The 25,741-nt window shown below is 45.9% G+C and overlaps 1 protein-coding gene across 1 annotated transcript; it reads right to left on the bottom strand.

The window, feature by feature from the left end:
* Positions 1-1,699: 1,699 nt before the first annotated feature.
* Positions 1,700-24,364, bottom strand: SEZ6L2 (seizure related 6 homolog like 2). The gene is made up of 18 exons (XM_054993146.1): positions 24,286-24,364; positions 20,117-20,344; positions 19,360-19,677; positions 19,104-19,237; positions 18,325-18,517; positions 16,959-17,144; positions 15,826-15,997; positions 15,258-15,421; positions 13,574-13,768; positions 11,946-12,084; positions 10,548-10,744; positions 9,593-9,787; positions 8,550-8,741; positions 6,590-6,781; positions 6,441-6,479; positions 6,190-6,307; positions 4,364-4,466; positions 1,700-3,612 (listed from the first exon to the last, which is right to left on the bottom strand). The coding sequence occupies exons 1-18, from the start codon at positions 24,356-24,358 to the stop codon at positions 3,583-3,585; spliced, it is 2,868 nt and encodes a 955-aa protein (XP_054849121.1). The 5' UTR covers positions 24,359-24,364; the 3' UTR covers positions 1,700-3,582.
* Positions 24,365-25,741: the final 1,377 nt, after the last annotated feature.

The following is a 25,741-nucleotide window of genomic DNA, read 5'->3' as shown; positions in this document are numbered from 1 at the left end:
GTTTTACAATGCTTTATTGTTTGATTTTACTGTATATTAGGTATTATGCAGTTAGCAGGAAAGTGAAATTAAAATATCTGATTATAGGGCCAGGACCAGGATACGCCATTTGAGAGTTTTTTTCATCCTGACCTCTCTATCCAAAGCACTTTCCAGTTCAACAGAGAGAAGCTACAAAAGACTTGCTCAGTTTAGAAATGGAAGATTCTTGGGTAAAATAAATTTTGACAGTCACATACACATACACATACACTTTCCTTTTGCAGCACAGAGACACAGATGCCACAGCTTTTAGAAATGGTGCGTTTTATTTATTGCTCCAAAATAAAAGCAAATGAGAGAAAAAAATACCCAAGGGCTGAAAAATTAGGGGTATGAGAGGTTGCGAGGGGGAGCATCCCGCAGAAAACTCCATCTCCCTCAGGAATACCCCTCACCAGCTCTTTCCCCAGCATGAATAGGACTAACAGGGAGACAGAACAGTCCATCGGGGGTGAGGAGAGTAATCCTTTTTGCCTTTTTCCAAAATGCAAGAGAATAACCTTGGGGAAGGGGCGGATCAACCATCAGCAAGTGATGAGAGGTGGGAAAGAGACCCTTGTATGATTTCTTTTCCTCAAAGTAGTCCCACCCATCAGGGTCTCTCATATGCTTGGGGAGGCTATATTAAAGGGATGAAATGGAAGTCTTTTTCAACCCTTGATTTCTTATAGGTTCTTTTGGCACTATTGGGTCCCACAGTCCACTTAAAAAACAAAACGGGCTTAAATGGGAGAACCTTGAAAAATGGCCCTGCCCTACCAAAGGTTCTTAAAGGGGATGCCAAGTAACAGGGACAGGCCTTCTAATGTTGCTGCTTACATGGAGTTGTCATTGAAATCTCTCCTTCGGCATTCGTACCCTGAAAGAGTAAATGCCCTTCTTTATTTAATCCATAAAATACTTAAGTGCACATTTATTTTCCTGGTAACAGGATATGGCAGAGATATCCCCTTTAAAAGAAAACCTGCCTCCAAATTAATGTAATTTCCCAAACAAAATAGCGTAAGTCCTATAAGGAATTTTTTTTAAATTAAAGGGATACTATGAGAATACTATGAGAAATGGAGAGCACAAGGCCACCAATTTTTCTTTTTGTAAGCCTACTAAATATATGGGGAAATACACAGGTGGTGGGGGGGTTGTCCTTAAGAGTCACAAATAAGTAAGTCAATGGCTCATTTGTTCTTAAAAGCCTGTGTGAAATTATTAGTGACTTTCAATGAGTTATGATTTTTAAAAGGCAAAAAAGAATTACCTAATGCCTGCACTTCAGCCATTTTGCCTGCATATCCTAATCATCGCTTTCCGTGTTTTATTATTAAAGGGACATCCTTGATAACAAAACAGCCCCCTCCGTTTCGTTCTTTGATGGATACGCTTGTTCAGGATTAGGTTTCAATCCTGCATTTTGACAAGACTGGGGTGGGGGGAGGGATTTCTTACAGGTTGCTCAGAACCAGGGCTTTTTTTCAGCTGGAACGCGGTGGAACAGAGTTCCGGAACCTCTTGAAAATGGTCACATGGCCGGTGGCCCTGCCCCCTGATCTCCAGACAGAGAGTTTAGATTGCCCTCGGCGCCACTGAGGGCAATCTAAACTCCCCTCTGTCTGGAGATCAGGGGGCAGGGCCACCGGCCATGTGACCATTTTCTCCGAGGGCAACCCACTGAGTTCCACCACCTCTTTCCCCAGAAAAAAAGCCCTGCTCAGAACCAACATCAAATGCTTAGGAAGCTAATTGGAAAATTCTCCAATGGCAGCTTCATGGCAGCTGCTTAAGAGCAGGGCAACCTGCAGAAGACCTTCCCAGTGGAATAGGTCCTAATTTCTAGGGACCACCAGAAAGAATTTGTTTAGGAATCTTGCCCGCCAGGTCCCAGCGCTCTTTAAGAGGGGCCTTATTTTAGAATGCTAAGGTGTGTTTTCTTATTTAAAGGCAGAGAGCACCCTATGACATCTCAGTGCTCGAGAGAGAAAATCTATTTGTCGCCCCAATACTGGTAAAAACATAGGAAAATGAACAAGCAATAATTTGCTGCTCAAGACAAGAAACCTCGCCGTAGCCCAAGGGCCAGGCTGGTCCTGCTGACGGGGGTTATCTGTTGAGGGTGAATTCTCTTTTTGCAATACCTACATTGTATAAGGACTTCTTGACATTTTCTTGCTTTTGGAAGAGATGGGAGGAGAACCAGAAAGTCAGAGGAGGAAGAGTGACAGGAGTGTAATCAGAAAGCCCTTGGTAAGCAGTGCTGCAATCCTATGCACATTTACGTGGGAGTAACTCCTATTGAATGCAATGGCATTGGGCTGCACAGGTACTACTATGGTGCCTTGTATTTTTTAAAGAATTTTGCAGGAGCCCTACAGTATGGTGATCCATTATAGCAGAGATTGGCTCCTGTTATTCTATCTTAATATCTCTGTAAAACTCTTAATAGTTATGCATGCCAGCTTCTTTCACGCAGGACAACATAACAATAGATTTATTGTGCGGGAACTTTGTAAATCCAGATTATTTATGGCATATTCAGATAGCAGTTACTAGGTTTACTACCTGCCTGGAGAAAAAATACAGGCTATTTACCAGTTGATGTTTGCCTCAATGCCATGAAAAGCTTCCACTGCCCATTTCATGCATTAAACCTCATTGAAAGGGACAGGACATCTTTTCTCCTAGCCTATCGTCAACCCTAGCAGCTGTGCGAATTCTAACCCTGCTCTACTCTTAAATTAACAATGTTGGCTTTTTATTCGAGGATCTAGCATGCTATTTTGCAATTTTGTACCTGAACAGAAAAGTTTCTACTGAAATCAATGGGGCTTTTTTACTTGTAGAGTGTTTTTGACTGGGGAATGAAGCTGGTTTCTTCATCATAGCATCTGCCTGTTTGTAGGTCTCTTACCTGTTGTTTTTTTTCCTTTGGGGGACTTATCTGCTTTAAGATCTTGTTCACGTTCACTTTTTATGGTAGGATCTCTCCTACACACCACTTATGCTGGTTTTCAGTTATGTTATTGTACAACATTCTTTATAAAGATATATATATATATATATTTAAATGGCAGCACCTAGAAGTGATACCCACCTCCCTAGAAAAGGAGTGGAGAGGGGAGACAGGGTGGGGCAAAGCAAGGAAGAAAGAGATGAGGTACCACACTCCCTCCCTTACCTTCTTCCTCAGCCACTAAGGAAATACAAAACTGAGGGAAGGGAGGAGGAGAAGTGAGTTAATAAATAAGTTAAATAAACAGATAAAGCAGAAAAAGTGTGTGTGTGAACATGTTTGGCACATTGAAAGAGTATTTACAGGGGGAGGGAATGTGGACATCGTCCAAAGCAGGGAGAGAAGTGGCAACATAGGGAGGAAAGGAGAAAGCTGTATGTCTGGGGTAGAGAGGAGAGGTCCAGCAACCTCCTTTCTCCCTTCCAGCCCTCCCCCCAAACCACTTTCCACTATTCCCTCCTAAACAGAAATTGTTCTCAGTCGCTGTCCTCAAACTCGCTCAGGATGGGGAAAGAATGCAGATTCTTTGACATCTTCTAGATGGAAACTTCATATTCTCTGGTGTCCTGCAGGTGTACAGTAGAGGGAAGGCAGAAGGGGAAACGAACAAGTTATCAAGGATCAACAAATTTCATCATTTGGATGTCTCCCACCCACCCCCTTCATCCCAGGCACTGGGTAAGATCCAGCCAGCTTTCTCCGTCTTGCCCAATTCTGCAGCCCCCATCCCACACAGCTTTGGTCCATGCAGGTCCCATGATCCCCCCATAGCCTTTTTGAGTGTCCAAAGGGATTCCCCTCCTATTTTCATCAGAGGAATAGCTGGTTGGATCCAACCCACTATTTTAATTAACAAAATACACAAGGATAGCCATGTTAGATGTAGAACTGGAGTGGTGTAGTGCTGGACTAAGACATGGGAGTGGCGGTGGAGAGTGCCCTCAAGTCATAGCTGACTTATGGCGACCCCTGGTGGGGTTTTCATGGCAGGAGACAGAGGTAGTTTGCCATTGCCTGCCTATGCAATACTGGTGTTTGTTGGAGGTCTCCCATCCAATTACTAACCTGCTTATCTTCTGAGATCTGACGAGATCAAGATCACCTGGCCATTCAGGTCAGGGTACAACTTGGGAGACCAAGATAAAAGTCCCTCTCCTGCCCCGAGGTCCATGGATGCAGTTATGAACAGCGCCTTTGATATAGCGTAATTTTTCAACAAGGCATGCAGCCTTCTTAAAATCTTTCTGGTATTCTTTAAAAACAGCCATATTTCATAGGGTGATGGGGAAGACAACACGACTGTAATTTGCTACTCACCCCAGCCTCGTAGAGAGGGTTGTTAAAGTCTGACTCCACAGTGATGGGGCTGTAGCTATGGGAACTGGAGAAGGAGAAGCCAAAGAGAGATTTGCCCTGGAATCTGCAGGTGGGGAAAAACAGGACGTTGATCAAAACAATCTTTTGTGAATTTCCAGAAGGGCTAGAAAACCCTCTTGAAGATCCTTCACTGTATTTTAAGACCACCAGTATCTGTCTTCACTCATTCTAATTGTGCAGTCTTCTCATCCCAAGACAACAAACAGTTGGTGGTTGTGGGTTTTCCAGGCTGTATTGCCATGGTCTTGGCATTGTAGTTGCTGACGTTTCGCCAGCAGCTGTGGCTGGCATCTTGAAGATGCCAGCCACAGCTGCTGGCGAAACGTCAGGAACTACAATGCCAAGACCACGGCAATACAGCCCGGAAAACCCACAACCACCATCGTTCTCCGGCCGTGAAAGCCTTCGACAATACAACAAATAGTGTTGCCAAGTTTCCACCCTTTCCCTCCCCAATATTTATTTATTTAGGAAATTTCTATGCTGCGCTTCTTCAGTCCTGCTTAGGACCGTATTATTAGAGAGGGTAAAACGCTCAACGTTGTGGGCGAATAAAGAAGGGGAAACTGTCAGTCCCATGAAGAGAATTGATGAAATCAGAAAAACCAATAGAAATTAAATTCACGGTTAATATGTTATTTTTGTAAGCTTCTGTGGTAATCGGAATTAATTTCTTATTAACTGAGAAAGGCATGTAATAATTACAGTGTTGTGGAGGTGTTTGTTACCACAAAAATGCCATTTATATTTTGTATGATGATGTTTGTGTAAAATTTTAATTAACTAAAAGTAAAGGAATGCCTGTCCCATCCCACTCAATCTCTTTTGGTCTAGCAGCTCTTCCTCTGCTGTCGCCTCTGCCATCCCTTCAGGAGCTGTGCAAAAGGTAGAAATCAACAGGTGAAGCTTCTTTTCCCAGCATGGAGAGACAGGGACAGATTTTTAGCCAGAAATTTTGGAGTAACTAGTAGGAATCACTGCAGAACAGCCAGATTCTACCAACAGCCTACTGAAGTAATGTTGTATTAAATACGAAGGCCGTGTTAATTTAAAATATGAGGCTTGTCGGCCATTATAATGCAGCTGCATTCACTGGCTTGAACCCTGGAAGGCAGGAATAGTGTTAGTTCTCTGTGAGTGACTCGGTAGGTAAGAATATTGCCTTCCTGCTTTTCCCTTTACCTCTTTAAGTAAAAGGACTGGAGAAACAGCAACAGAAGCTTTAAAAAAACGAAAGAGGCAGCCTGGCTCCCAAAGGGTTCCTGGGCACCAATGGCAGCAAGTTAAAGGTCCTGAACTTCCATGGGCATACAATACAGCAATCCTAGCTCCACAATGGAACCTATTCTCCATGCCATAGCAAAGAAATAAAGAGTGCCTCTGAGCATGTCCAGAATGCATTTCCTTCGCCACAGAATAACTGTAGCCTGCCTCCATATCTGGAATTGGGCCTAAATGTTAAGGTTAACCTTGTGATTTTGAGGCAGACTGCAAATCTGTTGTGACCCACCCTGAGCCCACCTGCGGGGAGGGCAGGATATAAATATTACAGCAACAACAACAACAATAATAATTTTTAAAAAGCACCCAATTCCTTCGACAATACACCCAATTCCTCTTCTTTAAAAACAAGCCATGGACCTTCTGCCTTCGTAAGGGACCCTAAACTTGTAATGTCACCACCTCTGTCCAATGCTCATTAGCCAATACGGCGACCCGTCAAAGACTCAAGCTCCGCCTCCTCCCCCTCTGCAGATGACACTCACTTGGTGTAGTAGACATAGATGCCACCAATCAGGAGGATAGCAAGAATGATGGGGAGGAAGATCGCCAAGGCGATGTTGCCACCTTCCATCTGGTGGGAAGGGTCTGTTGTTTGGGTAACTGCCAAAAAATATGAATGAGAGTGGGGAACGTGTGAGTGACATCTTGGCCACACTTGGAAGCAGAGGGATCCCCCCGCTCTGTTGCCCCCCTCTCCCAAACTCCCCATCCCACGTCCATCCGCCATCCTCACCTTCCAGTTTCCGGTCGTTCAGAAACTCCTCATAGGCCACTGATGGGGGAAAAGAGACCAAGGGGGAGTTTAGAGAATGATAAAAGAGGCAAGCACAGCAGAGGAGGGTGGGATGAGGTGGGTGGGGAGGGGAGCTGCAGACACGCTACCTTTGCACAGTGGCGGCTGGCTGGTCCACTGGGATGGATGTCCGGGTATGCAGGTAATTGTGACTTCACCGATAAGCTCGAAGCCCTCATAGCAGAAGAAGCGCAGGGATTCACCTGCCTGGTAATGATGCTTGTACAGTGTTTGGTACCCGTTATCTGGGACGCCAGGGTTCAGGCAGGGTTCGTACTTCACTGCAAAGGAGACAAGAGGCTTTCAGCTCTGACTCAGAATGGCAGCTGGCATGGGACCCTTGATGGAAAATTCCCCTATGTTAGGGTGGCCAGCTTTTGGTCTGAGCATATCCTTTTACAGCCCCCGATGTGGGTGTAGCAAAGGAAGCAGTGACTCCTCCGGCAATCTTTTTCTGTGCCTTGTTCTCTCTGACCTGCTGTGCCAACATGACCTAGAGGTGTTATGTGCCCAGAAGAGGGAAGGTTGAGAAGAGAGTGATGGGAGAAGCTACTGCTGCCTTCTATACCATAGGGAAGAAACTTGGGAGGGGGGGCCTGAAAAATGGTGGGGGGGATTTCCTCCCATCTTTTCCATGAGGATTTTTTTCAATTTTTCCCATGGAAAAATTGAGAAATGTAGAGGAGCACTGAAAAAAAAATCTTATGAAATATCTGCTCTTTTAAAATGAATGGAATGCTGCAATAACAACAACAACAGTAACAACTGTGCTTATACATCACTCTTCTAGACAGGTTAACTCAGAGTAGTGAACAACACCAGTGTTATTATTATCCCCAAAATACAACTGGAGAACAGAGACTGGCTTATCCAAGGCCACCTACTGAGCTCACAGCAGTAATGGAGTTCAAACCAGCAGAGTTCTGATTTGCAGCCCAACCACTTAGCAAAGAGCTGAGGAATTTTTCCAATGGAAAAATTAGAAAATTGGGAATGCTGAAAAAGAACTCTTATACTGTAGACCTATGCAACTTTTAAAAGTTTTTTTTGTTTGAACATAAATACAACAATTATTATTAAACGAATTATAAAACATATTATTAAAGAGTTCCATATTCTCAATATTATAAGATTGAGCTTAATAACCAACCATGCTGATAGTCCTATCTATTGTGACTCGATGAGAGAGTTTCTGTCCAAATAACATCCTTTCTTTTGTTTACTACAGAATTTATTTTTTACCTCCAACTCTTATTTTTTCCTACCTCTCTGCTGGCAAAAAATAAAGATACATGTGCTATGGTGGCATACGGTGCAGTTGATTGCAACTCCTGTTAACATACAACTTTTCTGACAAAACAAAGATATATTTATACTTTTGAATTCCATAAATATGCCAACTAGTAAAATTGTATATACAAATTGAATTATTAGTGATGCATTTTATGTTGTTCAATCAGTAAAAGAGGGTTAGATTTGATAGGAAGGTAAGGAATACATATATTTTCAATTCCCTCCTCCCACATTTTTCCCTCTGGCTTCAGAATTTCCAGAAATGTTCACATCTCTCCCGTGACATCAAGAGATTTAAAGGAACACGTCCAAGGTAAAGATGGGCACACACCTCTCTCTTATCAGAATCTGCAGCCTCATAAGCTATGGGAGGTTTTTATTTTCAACTGGAGGTAGGGAAGAGGATAACTATAGGTGAGAGGCTTGTAATTTTCAGGTGTTCCTGTTTTCAGCCTACTTTTCCACAAGAGGCTCCTATTGCTCTTGCAAATTGGAAGGAGGCAATTATTTGAGAGGATGCCATCTTGATCCTGGATTTAAGCACACAAGCCACGTCACATACTTGTAAGGTGAAGGAAGGAAACAGAAACGCAAGGAATGTTACTCAGCTCAGGAAGTTTGGGATGAGGGGGTGGGAGAGCGGGAAGCAAAGAACTGCGGCATGTTACAGTCCTGCCATGAGTTGCCACAGGTTTTACAACCCTGAGGTGCCCACAAACTCCTCGTGGCCCTCCCTTACCATCCCTTTTTACTCACAGACACACTTGGGCACTCGGTCGCTCCACTTGGGGGTGCCCGTGTCCCGGTTGTAGCAGGTCAGCGTGCTGCTCCCTTCTACTATATAGCCCTCATGACAGAAATATTGGACATGGGAGCCGATGGAGAAACGTCGGTCTGAGACGCTGCGTTTGCCATTGCTGATCTCTCCTGGGTCTGCACAGTTCACAACTGGGGAAGGGGAAAGAACAGACAGGAGGTCAAATGAGCCCAAGAAGGATGCACTGTGTTGTATCTCTCTTGCTCCTGGTCGACAGGATCACGCCGCATATAATACGGGTGCTGTTTTTCTTTCCATTACTGTGTGCAACATGGATCTGCTGCTCAGAGGTGCCCAAGAGTCTCTCAATTCTCACTGCTAAGCCAAACAAGCTCTGGGCCTTTAGTGTTTGGAGAGAAGGCTGCAAAGGCTTTCTCTATGGAAAACATAGAAGCTAAGTAGGATTGTAAGTCCTCCAGCAAGCGGGCTATGTTGCTCTTCATGAATCCTCCCCCGTTTGCCCCCCTTTCTCCCCTCCCCCATTGCCCCAAAATGGCCCTCACTACTTTCCTTCCAGCAGATCTCGGCTTCCCCACCATTCTCTTACTCTACTCCCTGCTGTGATATTTTGAATTCTGCAGGTGAGAAGCAAAACAGAGACTGGCACTCTTTGAAGCAGAGGCTAGATGGCCATCTGACAGCTATGATGATTCTCTGACTTAATATGAATGTACACGGATCAGGGGAGGGAATACGTGAAGGGATGAGCCAGTGCTCGGCTCTTGTGGCCCTTGCTTATGGGCCCAGGGTAATGCTGATCACCACTCTGGGGTCAGGAAGTAATTTTCCTCCAGGCCAGACTGGCCAGGGATCCTGCAAGTTTTCTGCCTTCCTCGGGACATTCAGCAGGGGTCACTTAGGGGGGAGTAGTTGTAAACGTCCTGCTTTGGGCAGGGGTTGGACTAATGACCCTTGGGGTCCCTTCCAGCTCTATGATTTTATGAATAACAGCCATGCTGGTGTCAGAGGGGGGAGAACTTACTCTTCTGGCAAGTAGGAGGGCTGTTGCTCCACGACAGATCCCACTGGCAGGTGAGGATGTCAGATCCCACTATGTCATAGCCAGGCTCGCACTGGTAAGTCACAACTGTGCCTCGGATGACGGCGGCATGAGAAGCAGTGCGCCAGCCAAACTCCACTTCGGGCAGGTCAGGGCAAGTGTCATTCCGTGGAACCTCTGCCACAGCAGGGAAAAGAGGAAAGGATCAGAGACAACCTTCCCTCACCCCCTTTCACCCAACTTATGATTTTCCTTGCTCTACTTTTCACCTGCACGTGTCCATTATATGTTGGGAGTTCTGCCTTGTTGACACAAGTGGTTATCCTGGGTAACAATCCCTGTCTTCAATTCATCCTCTGCTAGGTTTAGTCACTCAAGGAAAGTCCCAGGGCAAGGGACCAAGTAAAAACAACACTTGGGATTCTCTTGGTGAATGAAGTCCCCATAATGCAGAGAGAAATGGAGTGTGGCTTCAACAGCCTAGAATTCCTTGTTGCTGTAGGCAGGGATTGCACCTCAGGGTAATAATAGTCTAAAAAGATAACAACCTTGGAATGTGCATTGTATAAAGAAGCTGTATGTTGCACTTCAGGCTGTCATGGCAATAGAACTGGTGGCAGTAGTAGGATACTCAATTTCTGAAGTTTGTCATTGGTCAACTGAGTGTGAATAACACCTTGACTTTCCCTTCCTTTTCTACTCCCTTTCCCTTCTCAGAACCTGCTCATTATCCTTCCCCTCTGAGTGGAAAATCCTGGACAAGCAGATCACATTGAACTCCACAATCTTTGATCCCAAACGTCCTCTATTCATTTGGCCTCATCCTTCTTTTGGGTGGGCATCATGGGCTATTTTCACAGCATGTGTCAGAAAGATGAGTGGTTTCACCGAAGTCTCTCCCACCTCCCACCCACCACTATGAGTCTCTTTCTCATACCCTTGTATCGCACCAGGAATCCCTGACTGAGCCCAAACAGTGGGTCCCCAGGATCAGATTGAAACTGAAGGGTGACAGCTGGGCCTGAAGAATAAAGGCTGAAGCGGGGATGAGGCCCCAAGTACTGGCCAAGAATCCGAGCTGTTAGGTCTCCCCCATCGAAGATGGTCAGCACGTCTGACTTGCGGATGTTGAGGCTGCAGGGAGAATTAGGGGGCGGGAAGGACACACAATTGGAAACTACAATTAAAAGGGAAACAAGAAAAGCATTGGAGCAGGATAAGGCCCCATATATCCTCTAATATTTCACTCATCCAGTTAATGAGTGGGTGTGATAATCAATGAATAAATGTATCGACGGAGACAGAGGAAGAGAATGTCACAGGTTTTCTTGGACTGGTAAAGAAAGTGTTTTTAAAAGAAGTCTGTTTAACGCACTAATGGCCGTTTCAGTGAGAGGGTTTGTAAACACGTTCCAGGAATCTGGGAGGCTGCCACAGTTCCAAGAATCAGCAGAGCTGGGTTCATGCAGACGGCTCTTCTCTTTTATAAAATAATTTTTCACTGTATTTTAATCAATCGGATGGTGCATTCAAAAGACCGGCACTGTTCATTTTCAGAATGGATTTATTTGGTGATTTTTCAGAAGCTTGGGTCTCTAGACTGGGGAGAGGAGGGAAAAGGCTGGATAAAATCAGTTAATCAATGCTGTATCCCTCCCGCCACTTTTTAATGAAGTCGCATCCTCTCCCATTATTGTAATCCTACCAGTGGCTGAGTGGTAAAAAAGCAGCTTTACATGCAGAAGGTCCCAGGTTCAATCCCTGGCACCTCCAATTTAAAAAGCTCAAGTAGTGGGTGATGCAAAAGACCTTAAAACAAGACCCTTGCAAATGGCTGCCAGTCAGAGCAGACAACACTACCCAGATAGACCAGTGTTCTCACAATATAAGGCAACTTCATGTGTTCAGTCTTTGGGGTTGGGGCCATGTTTTTTCCAAGTCCTCGAAAGCCCCATACTGGAGCCAAGCACCCACTAACCAGCATAAGAAGCATACCTTACTGGTTTAATGCCTTTCACCATCAATAACTTAACACACATAAAAACACCATTTAGAAGCCTCTTCTTAGGAAACCTGCCATACACGTTGGTTTAAATCAGGTTATCACCCGAGCTACAAAAAGTATCCTATTTGTGGGATGAGATGCCTCCAGTAACCACAGAAGGGCCTTACCATACTTAATGGATGAGATGGATTACTTCTACAATCAATCTAATGATGGATGGTGGTTTCGGAAGACCATGAGGACATGATGGGATGTCGATGCCTGAGTCATAAGTATTCTCCCCAACAAAAGAGGTGGTGGTGGACATGGTGGCGGCCAGGTGGTACCTACATCTCGATGTCCAGCAGTACCCTCTTCTCCTCCTGCACCCGGATGCCCCAAACGCAGTCTTGACCTTTCCCGTAGGACTGAGGCCAGTCAGGCGAAAGGACGACTCCTGTGGGCTCAGAGAGCTCCCCCCCGCACAATGCTGGAGGAAAAGATAACAGTCAGCAGGAAGCTGAGGGGAAGGAGCCCCTGCTCTATAAACCATAATGTAGTTTCAAATCAGTAATGACTTTGCTTCCATGTTCCTAAGGATAAACAAGGTTCTAAGCGTGGATACTAGCTAGGGCTGCCAGATCTCCCACTATGGCCTCCTGCTCTGGGCCTACTGCCCCCACCGCTGCCTGACAGGGGAATGGGGAATAAATGGGAAGGAACGGTGTTGCGCTGATGCTACAACATCACTTTCAGTTCTGCCAAGAAGTATCTTGTTGTTTTGGCCTGGAACTCTAGGATTTGCCCAAAATTCTATGCTTAAACCAGTGACTTTTTGGAGAATTCTAGAGTATCATGCTGGCAGAATGATGTCATTTGCAGTTTGCACCCGAAGTCAAGCTGCAGCGTCAGCATGATACCGATCAGGCAGGTCCCCATACCCTGCAATCTCAAGTAAGGTGCCAGCACTAGGCTGGCAACCCTCCTAACCAATTGATTATAAAACCCTAATACCAACTAACTATGATGACTATGCTGGCTTAAAGTAAAACATATATCCCATCTTCAGTCTGAAACCGTTTCCTTGGAAGACCCATTCAAAGGGCTGCTTCCAGGAGAGTGTACTGCAGCAAAACCACTGATCAAATATAGCTGAAGGCAGGGCTTTTTTTCTGGGAAAAGAGGTGGTGGAACTCAGTGGGTTGCCGTCAGAGAAAATGGTCACATGGCTGGTGGCCCCGCCCCCTGATCTCCAGACAGAGGGGAGTTTAGATTGCCCTCCGCACCGCTCGGCGGTGCGGAGGGCAATCTAAACTCCCCTCTGTCTGGAGATCAGGGGGCGGGGCCACCAGCCATGTGACCATTTTCAAGAGGTTCCGGAACTCCGTTCCCCCTGAAAAAAAGCTCTGGCTGAAGGGTATTATTATTTCCTTTATGGCCTGTGCAAAATGACCTATGGAACTTTCTACAGCTTCAAGCTGGAAAGCCAAAATCCCAAGAGCCAGGCTTAGCATTGTCCTACCCAGTTCTTGTTGAGAACATCACCTTTGATAACTTTCTCTACTCATTTTTAGAGCTTCACTTTCTTCTTGTCTAGAGACTTTACCTTTTCTTCTCTATTTAATCTATTTCTATATTTTTAAAAAACAAAACTCTAGTCCACCTCCCTGTGACTTGGATGTAGCAAGCCACTTTCAAACAATTCCAAGACAACCTGCAGGGAACAAACCTAGTACCCTTTGCTTTGGTAAAGAAAAGTACAGTGTCATCCCCACAAATAGTATAAGCAGCCTCACAGAAATTAATCATATTGCATCTGACGAAGAGCTGTGGCTCTCAAAAGTTTATGCTACAATAAAGTTGGTTAGTCTTAAAGGTGCTACTGGACTCTTGACTATTTTGCTACTACACACGGCTAACTCCTCTGGATCATATTGCTATGTAACTCTTCCTACTGGCTGGAAGCTGGGACTGATTACCTTTGCAGGTAGGCTCACTTTCATTCCAGCGAGGGTCTCTTGAATCAACGCACTCAATGGCAGATGGCCCTTGTTCAAGCATGTATCCAGCACTGCAAGCAAACTCGACCACGGTCCCCACGCGATACAATGGGTCTGATGTGCTGAAATTTCCATGTGCCAGGAACGGCTCATAGCATCGGTCTTCATCGAAAGCTGCCAGGAGGGGGAGCTAGGGAGTCAGGAAAAGCTTCTTCCAGGTGCAGTAACATCATCTGGCAACCCCTTCCACTGCAATATCACCCTCGACCAGTAGATGGGGGCAGCAAAACACCTATTGGAGACTAGAAGCCTGCCTGCACCCTGAGAATTAGCTGGTAAGGTCTGAGCAATGTGTGAGATTCTACTGCAGCAGCATCCCTGCCACCGTGGCTCCTGAGTCCTTGCTGCCTCCCTAACCCGACGCAATGACAGCAGAAGGCACAAATGCCAGAATTCCCCCGTCCAGAGGTAGCAACTCAGTGTCCCACTAGCACTCCTGCTGAAAACACACATGCCTTCACCTCCTGCCTTTGCCTCTGCTCCACTTTCTCCTTGGCAGCAGAAACTAAAGTTGGGGGGGGGGAGGGGGCTTGTGTCCACTAGAATACCCAACCCTGACTAACAGCTCCATTGGGACAGGCGCTGCAGGTCACAGGGTTCAGGAGCTTGGGTTGGGACTGTACCATGTTGCCCTGAAAGAGGGTGTGGGGGGGGGCTGCTATAGGTAGGGGGAAGGGTTGCCAACCTCCAGGTAGGGACTGGTGGTCTCCTGGAATTACAGCTGATCTCCAGGCCATGTAGATCAGTTCCTCTGGAGAAAATGGCTGCTTTGGAGGGTGGAATGTTTGGCATTATAACCCGCTGAGGTCCCTTCCCTGCCTAAAACCTGCCCTCCCTAGGGTCCACCCCTAACTCACCAGGAATTTCCCAACTCAGAGATGGCAACCCTAGTGGGGAGAAATTGCAATTTGTTAGCCTTCCCCAAGAAGTTATAAAATAAAGGACCATTGTTGCATGTAGGGTTCTTATCTGTGTCTCTGGAGGGGACAACCAGGACTTTAGGGTGTCCCCTGGCCTTGGCCAATTCAGAGCTCTTGGGAGGCTTTAACTCTGGACAAACTGACAGCATTGCCTTCCCTCACAGAGGCTGGACTGCAAAGTGTCTTAAGTTTCTTTACCAACTGAGCATTCTAAGATGAAGTGCCAACTCAGCTAACCAGCATCAAAAGCTTTGCTACCACAAACCTAATACGGTATAGATAATTTCTTGAACCTAAAATGATAAAGCAAAACTGCATTTAATAAAATAGCCTTTCAATTCCAGGAATCTTGCTGTAATGATCACCCTTCTCCAAAATCCTAATATAATGCAATGATTAACAGAGTTAGCACATTCACTCTATTTATAAGATTAAACATGCCCACTAAATGCCAGGTTAAATATTTTGGAACCCCTCCCCCCACAAAAAAAACCTGAGTCATTTCTACAGTATTAAATATGCACTTGCAAATGGTACGTTTTTCCATTTGCTGGACCAAATGAGCTATCCAGAATCATAAAGCAGAAACGGCCATCATTAGAATAGGCTGAGGAAAAAAAGAGGTGTTGTTGCTTGCCTCCAGCATGCTTGAGGGCCTGGGCCAGAGGGAGCTACATTCTCACCTTCATAGCGCAAGCTGAGGATGAGGGGTGTTGCGGGGCCCTCGCTGGTCAGCTCCACAATAAGAGACTGGGCATCACTCAGCAATCCCCGTTCTGGGACATCATCCATGTCAGAGTCGTAGGTGATAGGGGAGAATGTGCTGCTCCCGCTGCGGATCATCAGTCTGGTGGGGAAGGCGAAAGGCCCCAGTTGATGGAGGCTGTTCCCTCCACATCACACACCCCACAACACCACCAGTCCCATGTTCTGAGGGCAGCCTTACACCTTGGCCTTCTCCTTTCCACGCAGCTTTCATCAATCTCTCCCTTCCCATTACTCACTATCTTCCTTCCCTGGCTTCTGCTTATCCCCTCCTATTTCCACAGGTTCCCCCCCAACCCAACTCATTTCCCTCTATCCCCACCTCAGACCTCCCCTCCACAACTGTCCCTCTTCTCTCTCCCCTCTTGCTCCATTCTTCATCTACAACTTCTGTTCCATTCCCTGTCATTTCCCTATCCATGGCTTCAGCCTTCTCTTCTCTGCCCCTCCACTTTCACACCCACTTTTACCCCGGGGCCCTCTCACTTGTCATTATCCTCATCCAAGGCCACTCGCTCAAAGTGTAGGTGAAGACGCTGTCCCTCAGGTGCCTCCACCAGCCAACGACAGGTCAGGTTCCGACCATGAGGCCCGCCCGGTGCCTCAGGAGCCACAATACGCCCACGAGTAGCGTTGTGAACTGTCCCTCCACAGGAAGCTGAAGGATGGAGAAGAGAGTGGAAGGGTAGTTGTTAATATGAATTAATCTGTGGTGTGTTTAATATTGCAGTTGTATTCTAGTCTTTTTTCTATTCATCCTGACAATTTTGTGAGGTAAATCATTAATAGTGCCAAATCAGAAATGGTGAATTTAAGTTGACATAAAACCAATACATGAGCCAATATCTTATTCCTTTGTTTACTTATTTTCTTTATTTATGTTATGCCTTTTCCCCCAATGAGAACTCAAAGTAGCTCGCATCTTTCTCCTCTCCCTCATTTTATGCTTATAACAACACTGTGAGGTAGATAGGCTGAGAGGACTTGACGGCCCAAGGTCACCAAGCGTACTTCTGTGGCAGAGTAGCGATTTGAACCTGGTCCTCCCAGATCCTAGCCTGACACTCTGACCACTATGCAACACTTTCAGTTCTACATTTGATGTTGCCCTCTGGAGTTCAGGGCTGATTCAGAAAAGAGTTTCCCAAAGAACAGAAGGTGGAAATTTATGTCTTACATTGTTCTCACCCTCTTACTCTATGGGTGAGGCACATGGTTCTCCTTTCTCCATTTCTTCCTCACAACAACCCTGCAGTAGGTTAGGTTTAGACAGAGTGACTGGCCCAAGGTTACCCAGCAAGCTTTATGGCAAACAGCCCAGGTCTCCCAAATTCTAATCTGATGCTCTAACCAATACACCACACTTCAGTCTTCATACGCTGTATTGTACTGAACTTTTCTTGTCTTTTTTATTAGAACCAGATTTCCAGAAGCTTTTCTGTGAGCCAAATTTTAGCTGAAAGATGAGATACAAATAAAGCCCCAAGAGTGAAAGAAGCTGCACTTCTTGTGTAATGCTTTAACCTGTTCCCCACATGGCCGAAGTTCTTCCATTCCTTCTCTGCTGATATTTTTTGGTGAGGCCAACATAGACCCACTGCTCGTGACCTCTCACTCACCCACACATGTGGGGCTGGTGCCACTCCAGCGAGGACGGCTGACATTGAGGCAGATAAGCGTCTCCTCTCCTCGCAGGTGGAAGCCCGACTCACACTTAAAAGTGGCAGAACCACCAGGGTGGAGGTCGGTTACCATGACATCACCATTCTCTGGCCGGCTGGGGAAGCCACAGCTAAGTAGGAAAGCTAGGATCGAGGAAAGAGTAAAGGAGAATTTTGTTTGTCTGGCCAAGGTACAAAAAAAAATTAAGAACCTGCCTGATTATTTACTTGCCAAAATAAAGGCAGAATTTTTATATTGCTTTAGATCAAGAAGGCAAAAAGCAGATAGTAACTGATGTACTACAGCTTGCACAGAGAACGGAATGTAAATTGAATAAAATAAATATATATTTTCCATTTTTGTTCTGAAATGGTTATGATTGATCTTGAGTTGGTCTCAGAAATTTCAGTATATGCATTAGGAAGCAAACCAAAGTGTCCTCTTTCTGTCTATATTCTGGCCTCCTTGCTTTGAACACCTTATGGTTTTCTACCAATATATTTTGAAGTGTATTTCCTTAAGCACGAAGGCTGGAAACCGTAAAAAAAGAAAAAACCCTCCAACCAAATAAAAGATTCTCTTGTTCTCTCACAAATCCCTGAGAGGTTCCCTGAAATGTGGGTGTCCTTACTGAGGACTGCAGGGATAAACTTACCTGCATGCTCATTTTCCACTAAAAATCAGCCTCTTAGATCCTCTGTACTCAAGACCTCTTACATGAGTAGGATCAAATGAAAGATCTTGCACTTGTTCTCCCACTGTGGATACACATGCACCACTAGGGAGACAGAGTACACTTGAATATAAGACCACACAGAAAGTTAAGTCACTTGAGCATCCCCGGGTAAGATATTTTGTGTAGAGAGACTCTCAGTTGTACCTGCCTTACGCATGACAGGGGTTTAGACAGCGAAGTTGCCATGTCTCCACTTAAGGGTCACTATCCATTGGGAACTGCTTAGTGCCCTGTAAACTCCTGGGCCGTTTCCACACTGCTCACCTTAATCCAGAACGCTGCGCAACGTCATGAAAAAAACGCAGAAGATAGCGTCTTCTCAAGTGAGTTTTGTGCGATGTCGCGCAAAACTCACATGAGAAGACGCTATCTCCTGCGGTTTTTTTCACGACGTTGTGTAGCGTTCTGGATGAAGGTGAGTAGTGTGGAAATGGCCCTAATCTGGCCCCAACGGGTCATTTCAAAACTGCAAGTTGCCATGGGAAGAACAATATTCTCCAACCTATTCTTTTCTCCTCAGAGTGGTAAAAAGCTGTGTGGAGAAACTGCTGCACTCCATATTTAAAGGGGAAAGAGCCATTCCTTACCCTGATAGTGGAATTTGAAGACTCCAGGGGTGGTGGTGTGATAGCTCTGAAAGTGAATCAAAACTTGGTTGGTGGGACTCCGAATCACTTGTCCCTCGACCATGAGGGACTCGTTGGCTAGGACCACAGGCTTCTCTAGTCCGAGGCCCTCCACGGTGAGAGAGTCTTCCTTGGACAGATTCAAACTCTGCACCTGGGATTGGAAAACGGAGAGCGGCAAGCCGAGAAAGAAACCGATGGATGGATGAACACACAATTTTATTTCTGTTCCTGTTCAGTTGTAAGAAATTGCTTTTAAAAAATATCCACCTTCACTCATCTTCCTGCCTCCTACCCCCAATACCTAATCCTAAACATTGCCTAATTTTCGAGAACCGAAAGTTAATAGTAAACATTTTCTGTAAAACAGGAGCAATTATTTGCCTGTAGAATGGGTAATATTAGAAAATACCAGAGTACCAAAAACTCTCTGTGGGACAAGCAATAAAATAAAATGTATTTTTCTGGAGACAGCATGGGAGTTTCAGAGATAGCCATGTTCAGGCACCCTACATTAAGATAAAATATATGAGCTTCCACAACAATCCAAAGCTAGAACCAGTTCTCAGTGTTTAAGCTTTTTTTTTTTTTTGGTCTGGAGTATAAAACACAAGAGTGACAGAGAAAGGCGTAGCTATTATGCTACCTCTAGCAAATGTTTTTTTCACCTTTACAAAAAAAATCAGAAAATCCACCTTCCTCAACTTCAGATCACTCACTTCTGTCCTCTCACAGCTTACCTGTACTTCTATTCCATACCCCATGTAAACAGAGATAGTGTAGGTACAATCCAAGCCTCCATAGAAAGTGGCACCAGCATAATCTGGAGACTCAACATAGCCTTCCACATCGGTAATATTGTTGTTGCAGAGTACTGAGGGAAACACAGGAATTAACACTGAAGTCACTTAGCCCCATAAAGGTAAGGCCCTCTCACGCGTATCTCCACCCACCACTTCTGGAATCTTCCCAGCCCACTTCACCCTTCCCACTCACCCGGTGTGTGCACTGTAGTGATGGTCGTTGTGGTGATCAGGGTAGTTGTGGTCTCCTCATCGCCCTCAGGGATGAAGGCTGTTGTGGTGGCAGAAATGTGCTGGCTGGCAGAACCGGCCTCATCCGGTGGAGGTGGGAGGCGAGGGGGAGCAGCAGCTGTGGAGGCCGGTGGGGTCGTGAGAAGAAATCCAGTGGGAGGTGCTGCAGTGGTCAGAGGGGAAGGGCCGGTAGCTGTGGCTTCAGAGGTCTCAGGGACCATCCCACCGTCCAGGTGCTGGATGGGAGGATGGAATGGGGGCTGAGTGGAAGGGCTACCTCCTGAGATATTACGGTGGTGGGAAGAGAAGTAGAGAAAGGAAGGGAGGGATTAGGAAGGTACAGAAAAGCCATCCTATGGCTGCAGCCCACTCCCACAAATGCCCAAAGTTCCTTCCACTTGAGCGCTTTTCTGCCATATATATAAGTTGGAAACATTTAATATAAATGTATTATATTAATATATTTATATTAAACATTTAATATACATGGTTTTTCTGCCATATATAAAAGCTGGAAATGTTTAATATAAATATTAGAAATATTTTTCCAGTCAGTAATGTACCCTTCTTTCCAATGATCCTCCAGCCAGTGACTGACAGCCATTCTCTCAGCTGTTACCCTACTTCAGCTCAACTGCTCCCACAGAAAGCACCACCACATGCCCCCCACACCACATCCCACCCGATTCATTTTCCCTGGGTGCTTCTCTTTCTCTCACCAGGGATGGGCTCCTCCATCAGCTCATCCCCCAGAAACTCCTTCCTCAGCAATGCCCCCTGCAGCAGCTCCGAGAGGCCTTCAGGATTTGGGGGCGAGGATCCCCTCACCTCAGCTGAGACCCCCAGTTCCTCCTCCTTGGGTCCAGCCATGGCCTCTGAAGACAAGGCCTCCAGCTGAGGGGAGGGGGTGGCCGGGACCACATCATCATTTTCCCAGAGGGGCAGGCCTGTAGGGGGAAAAGTTTAATGAATGTTCATCAACCCCATTCCACTCAGAAAAATGGTAAACGTAATAAATAAAGAAATAATAAAATCACTACCACCCCGCCCAACCCAGATCTCGCATCTTACTGCTAGAGTTGCCAACTCCAGGTTGTGAAATTCCTGGGGATGGAGCCTGGGAAAGGCAGAGTTTTAGGAGGGAAGGACCCTCAGTGGGTCTTCATGCCATAGAGTCCACCCTCCAAAGCGGCCATTTTCTAGGGAAGGTGATCTCTGTCATCTGGAGATCAGCTATAATTCCAGGAGATCTCCAGGCTCCACCTGAAGGTTGGCAACCCTACATCCTCCCTATATCCCTTACCCCTGGTCTACTTGTAGACCTGGGCTTCAGGGTATGTTTCTGTATGGTTGCCAGGTCCCGAGCAAAAAACACCTCAAGTTTCACAGGGTACAGACTTGTAATGTCACACTGAATATCAATACTGTACTAACAACAGTACTTCCACATACCACTAGGAATTATACCACATGGCATCTCTGAATGTGAATAGTCACAATATTTTATTGATTTATTTAGATATTTATATCCCATTTTTCTCCCCAAATGCCATACAGTCCACCTTCCAAAGCAGCCATTTCCTCCAGGGGAAACTGATGTCTGAGTTTGGAGATCAACTGTAATTATGGGAGATCTTTAGGCCCCACCTGGAGGTTGGCAACTCTAAGCCAGAACAGACCTGAGGGCAACAATACTGAGGTCCGCCATACAACCTCCACCCCAATTATGCTTTGGACATCGAAGGAAGAAGAGCAGTGGGTCAGACATCATCGAATATGCATGGTGGGTGAAACAGGAAGGAATCGCCACTGGCACTCATCTATGGTAATATAAAACCAAACAGTTCCTGCCTAGGCACCAAGTACAATATTCCATCTCTGAGGTTTGGCTTCTGCAGCAATGTAAAATGCATACACAACATTTGCCTCTTTTTCAAAATCACTTCTTTTTAACATCTGGCTGCCTTCTTCTCACCCCTCCTGGATAAAAACCTCAATCATCTGGATGTACAGACATCTACATTTGAGAGTGGCACCACGCAACGTAAAATATTTTCCCAGCTCTGTAAGGCGAGACTCTAAAAATGGGATGCTGGCACCTGAAAATGTGAAATATTTTGACCTGGAACTTCCCCCCTCCATTTCAACCTCCCAGCTCACCAGGTTAATTAAACCGGAAAAGGTGTTTATATGCTTGTTCCTTTTTAGCAAGCAATAATTAACACATTTAGTTCAATGGGCCCTTTCCTTAGAAGGATAGCATTCATCACATTTGTGTTTAGAGTCACAGCTAAAGGTGTCAAAGGTGCATTTTCCCCATTCATTCAATGTATGTCCCTACGATGAACTTGAGTTTTTGCCTCTGTGTTAAATTAACCTGAAATGTTTTCACAGTTGTTAACGTGCAATCAAATCACCACCACTCCACTTACTAAATTAAACCCTTTTACTAAGAACAAATCCACCCATTTTGACTTTAACCACCTTGGCAGTTAAAGAGTGATAAGAAAATAACAATTCATTGGAAATATAGGCGAGCAGCACTACAAAAATGGAAGGCTAAAGCATGTTAACTAATTTGTGTTAAATCCATCTGTCCGTAAGCTGGGTAGTTTCAGTGTGATAAAGAAGCAACAGCTTTGTGTTATAGGATCCTGTGGGTAAAAAGGAAGGTTTAAAACACCTTAAGGGCAGTTGTAATATGTGTTAAGTGATCTTGTGAATGCCAGCTCCCTCCTCCCTTGTTTTACTGCAGAAGGCTGCGTCATTTAGCTCCGTATTTTACACATTAAGCTTAGTCTTGGAAATGGGGAGAGATGTGCATGGGGGGAGGGCGTGGGGAAAATGCCTGCGGCTAGGATGCAGGGTCCGGGCTGAGGGGTGTTGGCAGCCACTAAGAGACAGCTCTGGGGTGGGACAAGAGGGGAGTCTGCACATCAGGGGCTGGAGGGTCTTGGAGGACGAGCTCCGCACATCACTCTCGCAGCCTTGATGTGACAAGTTCGGCAGTGACAGCCGTGGCCGCCGCAGGCAACTGCCAGCGTGTGAGATCTTGGCAGCTGCTGGCGAGCCATTAATTGCTCTGAACTCGCTCCATTAAGAAGGCCAGCTGCCTCGTAGGCCTTGTGGGCCCAGCCATTCACCACCAACATCACCGCCACTCCATACAAAATGGAAAAATTTCTACCCCACGGAATTTGAAAGCCTTGTCTAACCCACCTTTGAACATGCCCACCCTCACGCCCACAAGCTCAACCTGCCAGCTGCCCAAAATTTTTTAAAAAGCCATCTCTGAGGTGGGGCAGAGCAGCAGATAAATGGCAAAGGAGACTCTCTTGTGGAAGACATTGCTGTGATCTCACAGCACACATTCCGCACGTCCTTGGGACCCTGAGTGCACGTGTGTGTGTGTGTGCATGTGGTATGTTTCTTACTTTTCCCTAAATCAACAACGCCTTCAGTCTCCGATTGGGATAGGGGAACACAGTGAACTAGAATCTCAGGAAAATCTCCCATCTTCCACTGGAAAAAACTCTCCCTCTCGATTCATTAGTTCCTGCAGCAATGCTTCTCCATTGTGACCCCCTCCCCAGCTTCATTTTATCCTAGGCCCAGCCTTCGACACAGTCCTCCATCATTCTGCCCCTCAGTATCTCTACCGCCCCATGGCCTCCTTCTTTGCTCCCACAGGTCTTGACCTTGCAGCCTCCTGAAACCCCCAAGTCAGCACCCCAACTACGTCCACCCTTTTGTCATCGTAAAGGTTTCTCCCACCCCATCATACCACACCACCAAGTACCTTTGCAAACCTGCACACATATGAAACTCATTTATTTGACAGCTCTCTCTTCCTTCGTAACCTTGCATTCTATCTTCCCCCCCAATTACTGCACAATTATTGTGACCCTCCAACACTTACAGCTGGGCACCCCTTTTCCTGATCTCCTACCAAAACACCACCTTGGTTTATTAAGAGACAATTCTATTCGGTTGGAAGTCTACGCTGCATTGAACTGATTGGGGACTCCTAAATCTGTTTTCCTTTGCAATCACCTACATTTCCACCAGCTCTACTTCTGCGTGGCACCCATGAACAGTTCTCCGTACCTCAATTCTGTGACCTCCATGTTGCAAAATTCATCACTACCCGTCCACCCCCCCACCCCCACCCCGTATGTAGTAATATTAATAATCTCCCTTCCATATAGGGTCGCTCAGCCCCTAACTTCTGCTTCTCTGGGCAATATTCTGCGACAATGTCACACCCTTGCTTCATCAACACTCTATTCTTTTCCAATCGATTTCCCTTTACAGTGTTGAATAGGAATATATAAAAAACTAATATTAAAGCTACCCTCCCCCCCTCTACTCCACTTCTGGGGTCTTGTAAACCACTCACCAGCTTTCCTCCCAGAGCACCTCAAATTGGTGTATGCAACCCCTCCGATCTCTCCACCCTGCCACACATCCTCGGAAAGGGGCACCCCCTTTCTGCTTTGAGGCATCCAACCTCTTGCCTCTGTGCACCAGCATTTCCCATCCCCTCATCTTCAAGACATCATCTGCAAGCCCTTCCAACCCCGACACCCTTATTCTGCCCTCTCTCCTTGCCCAATCTGTATTAATCTGCACGCGTCCCCATGCTAGCAAGACAAATGTTCCCCTTTATATTTCATATATTTAAAAGGCGCGTTCGGAAATTCTGCTCCGACGCCTGAAACAACATCCCCACCTGCCTCTGACACCCGGGTTGGGGGGGGGCGGTATTTGCCATCACCCCTTTCCCCCTTTAGCACAAAACACTCTCCATTCCGAAAGCAAAATGCAACGAGCCCGTTCCGTTTTGGGACCCACCCCAGCCCATTTCCCCGCAAAGCCTGCCGCTTACCTTTGAGAAGAGGGACGGAACAAAGCAGCAGAAGGAAGAGCATTTCCGACGCGGCTTTTTCTGAATAGCCCATTTTGGATGTCTTCAGACCTGCGGAATACCTAGTCTAGCTATTGCCTTCTCCTGCCAGGCAAGGGAGCCGTGGAGTCAGGAGTCTGCTTTGCAAATGAAAATGCAGCGGATTCCTTTGCAAATGGCTATTTCTGTATTTTTCCCCTCCTTTGGAAAGAAATCTAGACTCTATATTTTAGAAATATGCAGCTGTCTCTCTCTGGAGAACAAAGCCCCGCTATATATTAATTCTTGCTCTTTTGTAAGCCCGCGACAATGAATCTCTGTTTCTCTTTTAAATGAAAAATGCTATAGATATCTTTCTTTGTATAAAATTCTTTTTTTTTAAGATGAGGCAGCAGGATACAGCTTCGTTTCAGATTCCAGGGCCCTTCAGCAGTTTCTCCCCCTTTCTTATGGTTGGCCAAAAGGATACAGCCCCCTAAGCTCCCTTGGCTAAAGGAAATGCAGGAAGCAGAGATGGATTTTTTTTTGCATATCAAAAGGCAAGAACCTGTCAGCACCAAGCCCCCCCCCTATTCGCCTACTTTAAAAGTCATCTATGGATTCCTCTAGTTCCAAGGACTGTTGAATGTAATTCGTCACTAGCCCTCGATTTCTTCCTCCCCTCCCCAACCTTGCCAAAGCAATACGCAGATTTCTGTTGCAAAGAATAAAATAATTCCAATAAGCTGTGAAGTGTCCCTTTTGGGAAAACCTGTGGTCGCTCTCTCCCACTCTCTGTCCTTGACAATGCAACGCAACGGATGGCAGCGTGTGCCTTTGCAAAAGCAACGCAGCTAGTCGCTACAGACACTTCTGGGTCCTAGGCTAGCCTTTGGCAGAACGTAGAATATGGGTTCCCCACCCCCACCCTGGTGGATGTCGGTAGCGCTGTCTGGTTCGCAAACGCAGTCAGGGAAAAATAATTACCTGCCCTTAAAAAAACTGACGAGAACTGCAAATATTTGTTTCACTGTAGAACATAGCCCTGAGCTAAAAAGGCAAGCTTTTCGTTTCCAAAATAACCACTGCCAGGTTTAGCATTCTCGATTTCCATGATGCAACCGCATCATAAACCTCATTGTACAACCCGATCATGAGGGTGTGTGTGCAAAGGCCAAAAAAATGTATCCCTTTGCAAATCTACCTTATCCTGAGCACCAGAATTTTGGAAGAAAACAGTGACAATAAGCCATTGTATTTGATCGCATTGAAATGTAAGCGAATGGTGACCACCGTAGGCCCTGTCCCAAGTTGCAGAAGGTCTGGGTTCAAAACTAACCCATTTGTTCAAAATCAGCTCAGCAGTGTTGCGTACCAAAGATTTAAGAAGCCATCCTTGCAAATCCGAGCAAAAAGACCCAAGCAAAAGCAAGGGGCTTTAATCCAGCGCACACCTTTC

Source organism: Eublepharis macularius, chromosome 12 (genome assembly GCF_028583425.1).
Source record: "Eublepharis macularius isolate TG4126 chromosome 12, MPM_Emac_v1.0, whole genome shotgun sequence".
Taxonomy (NCBI): domain Eukaryota; kingdom Metazoa; phylum Chordata; class Lepidosauria; order Squamata; family Eublepharidae; genus Eublepharis; species Eublepharis macularius.
Note: the sequence above shows the minus strand (reverse complement) of the source record. Positions and strands in the feature narration are given on the sequence as shown.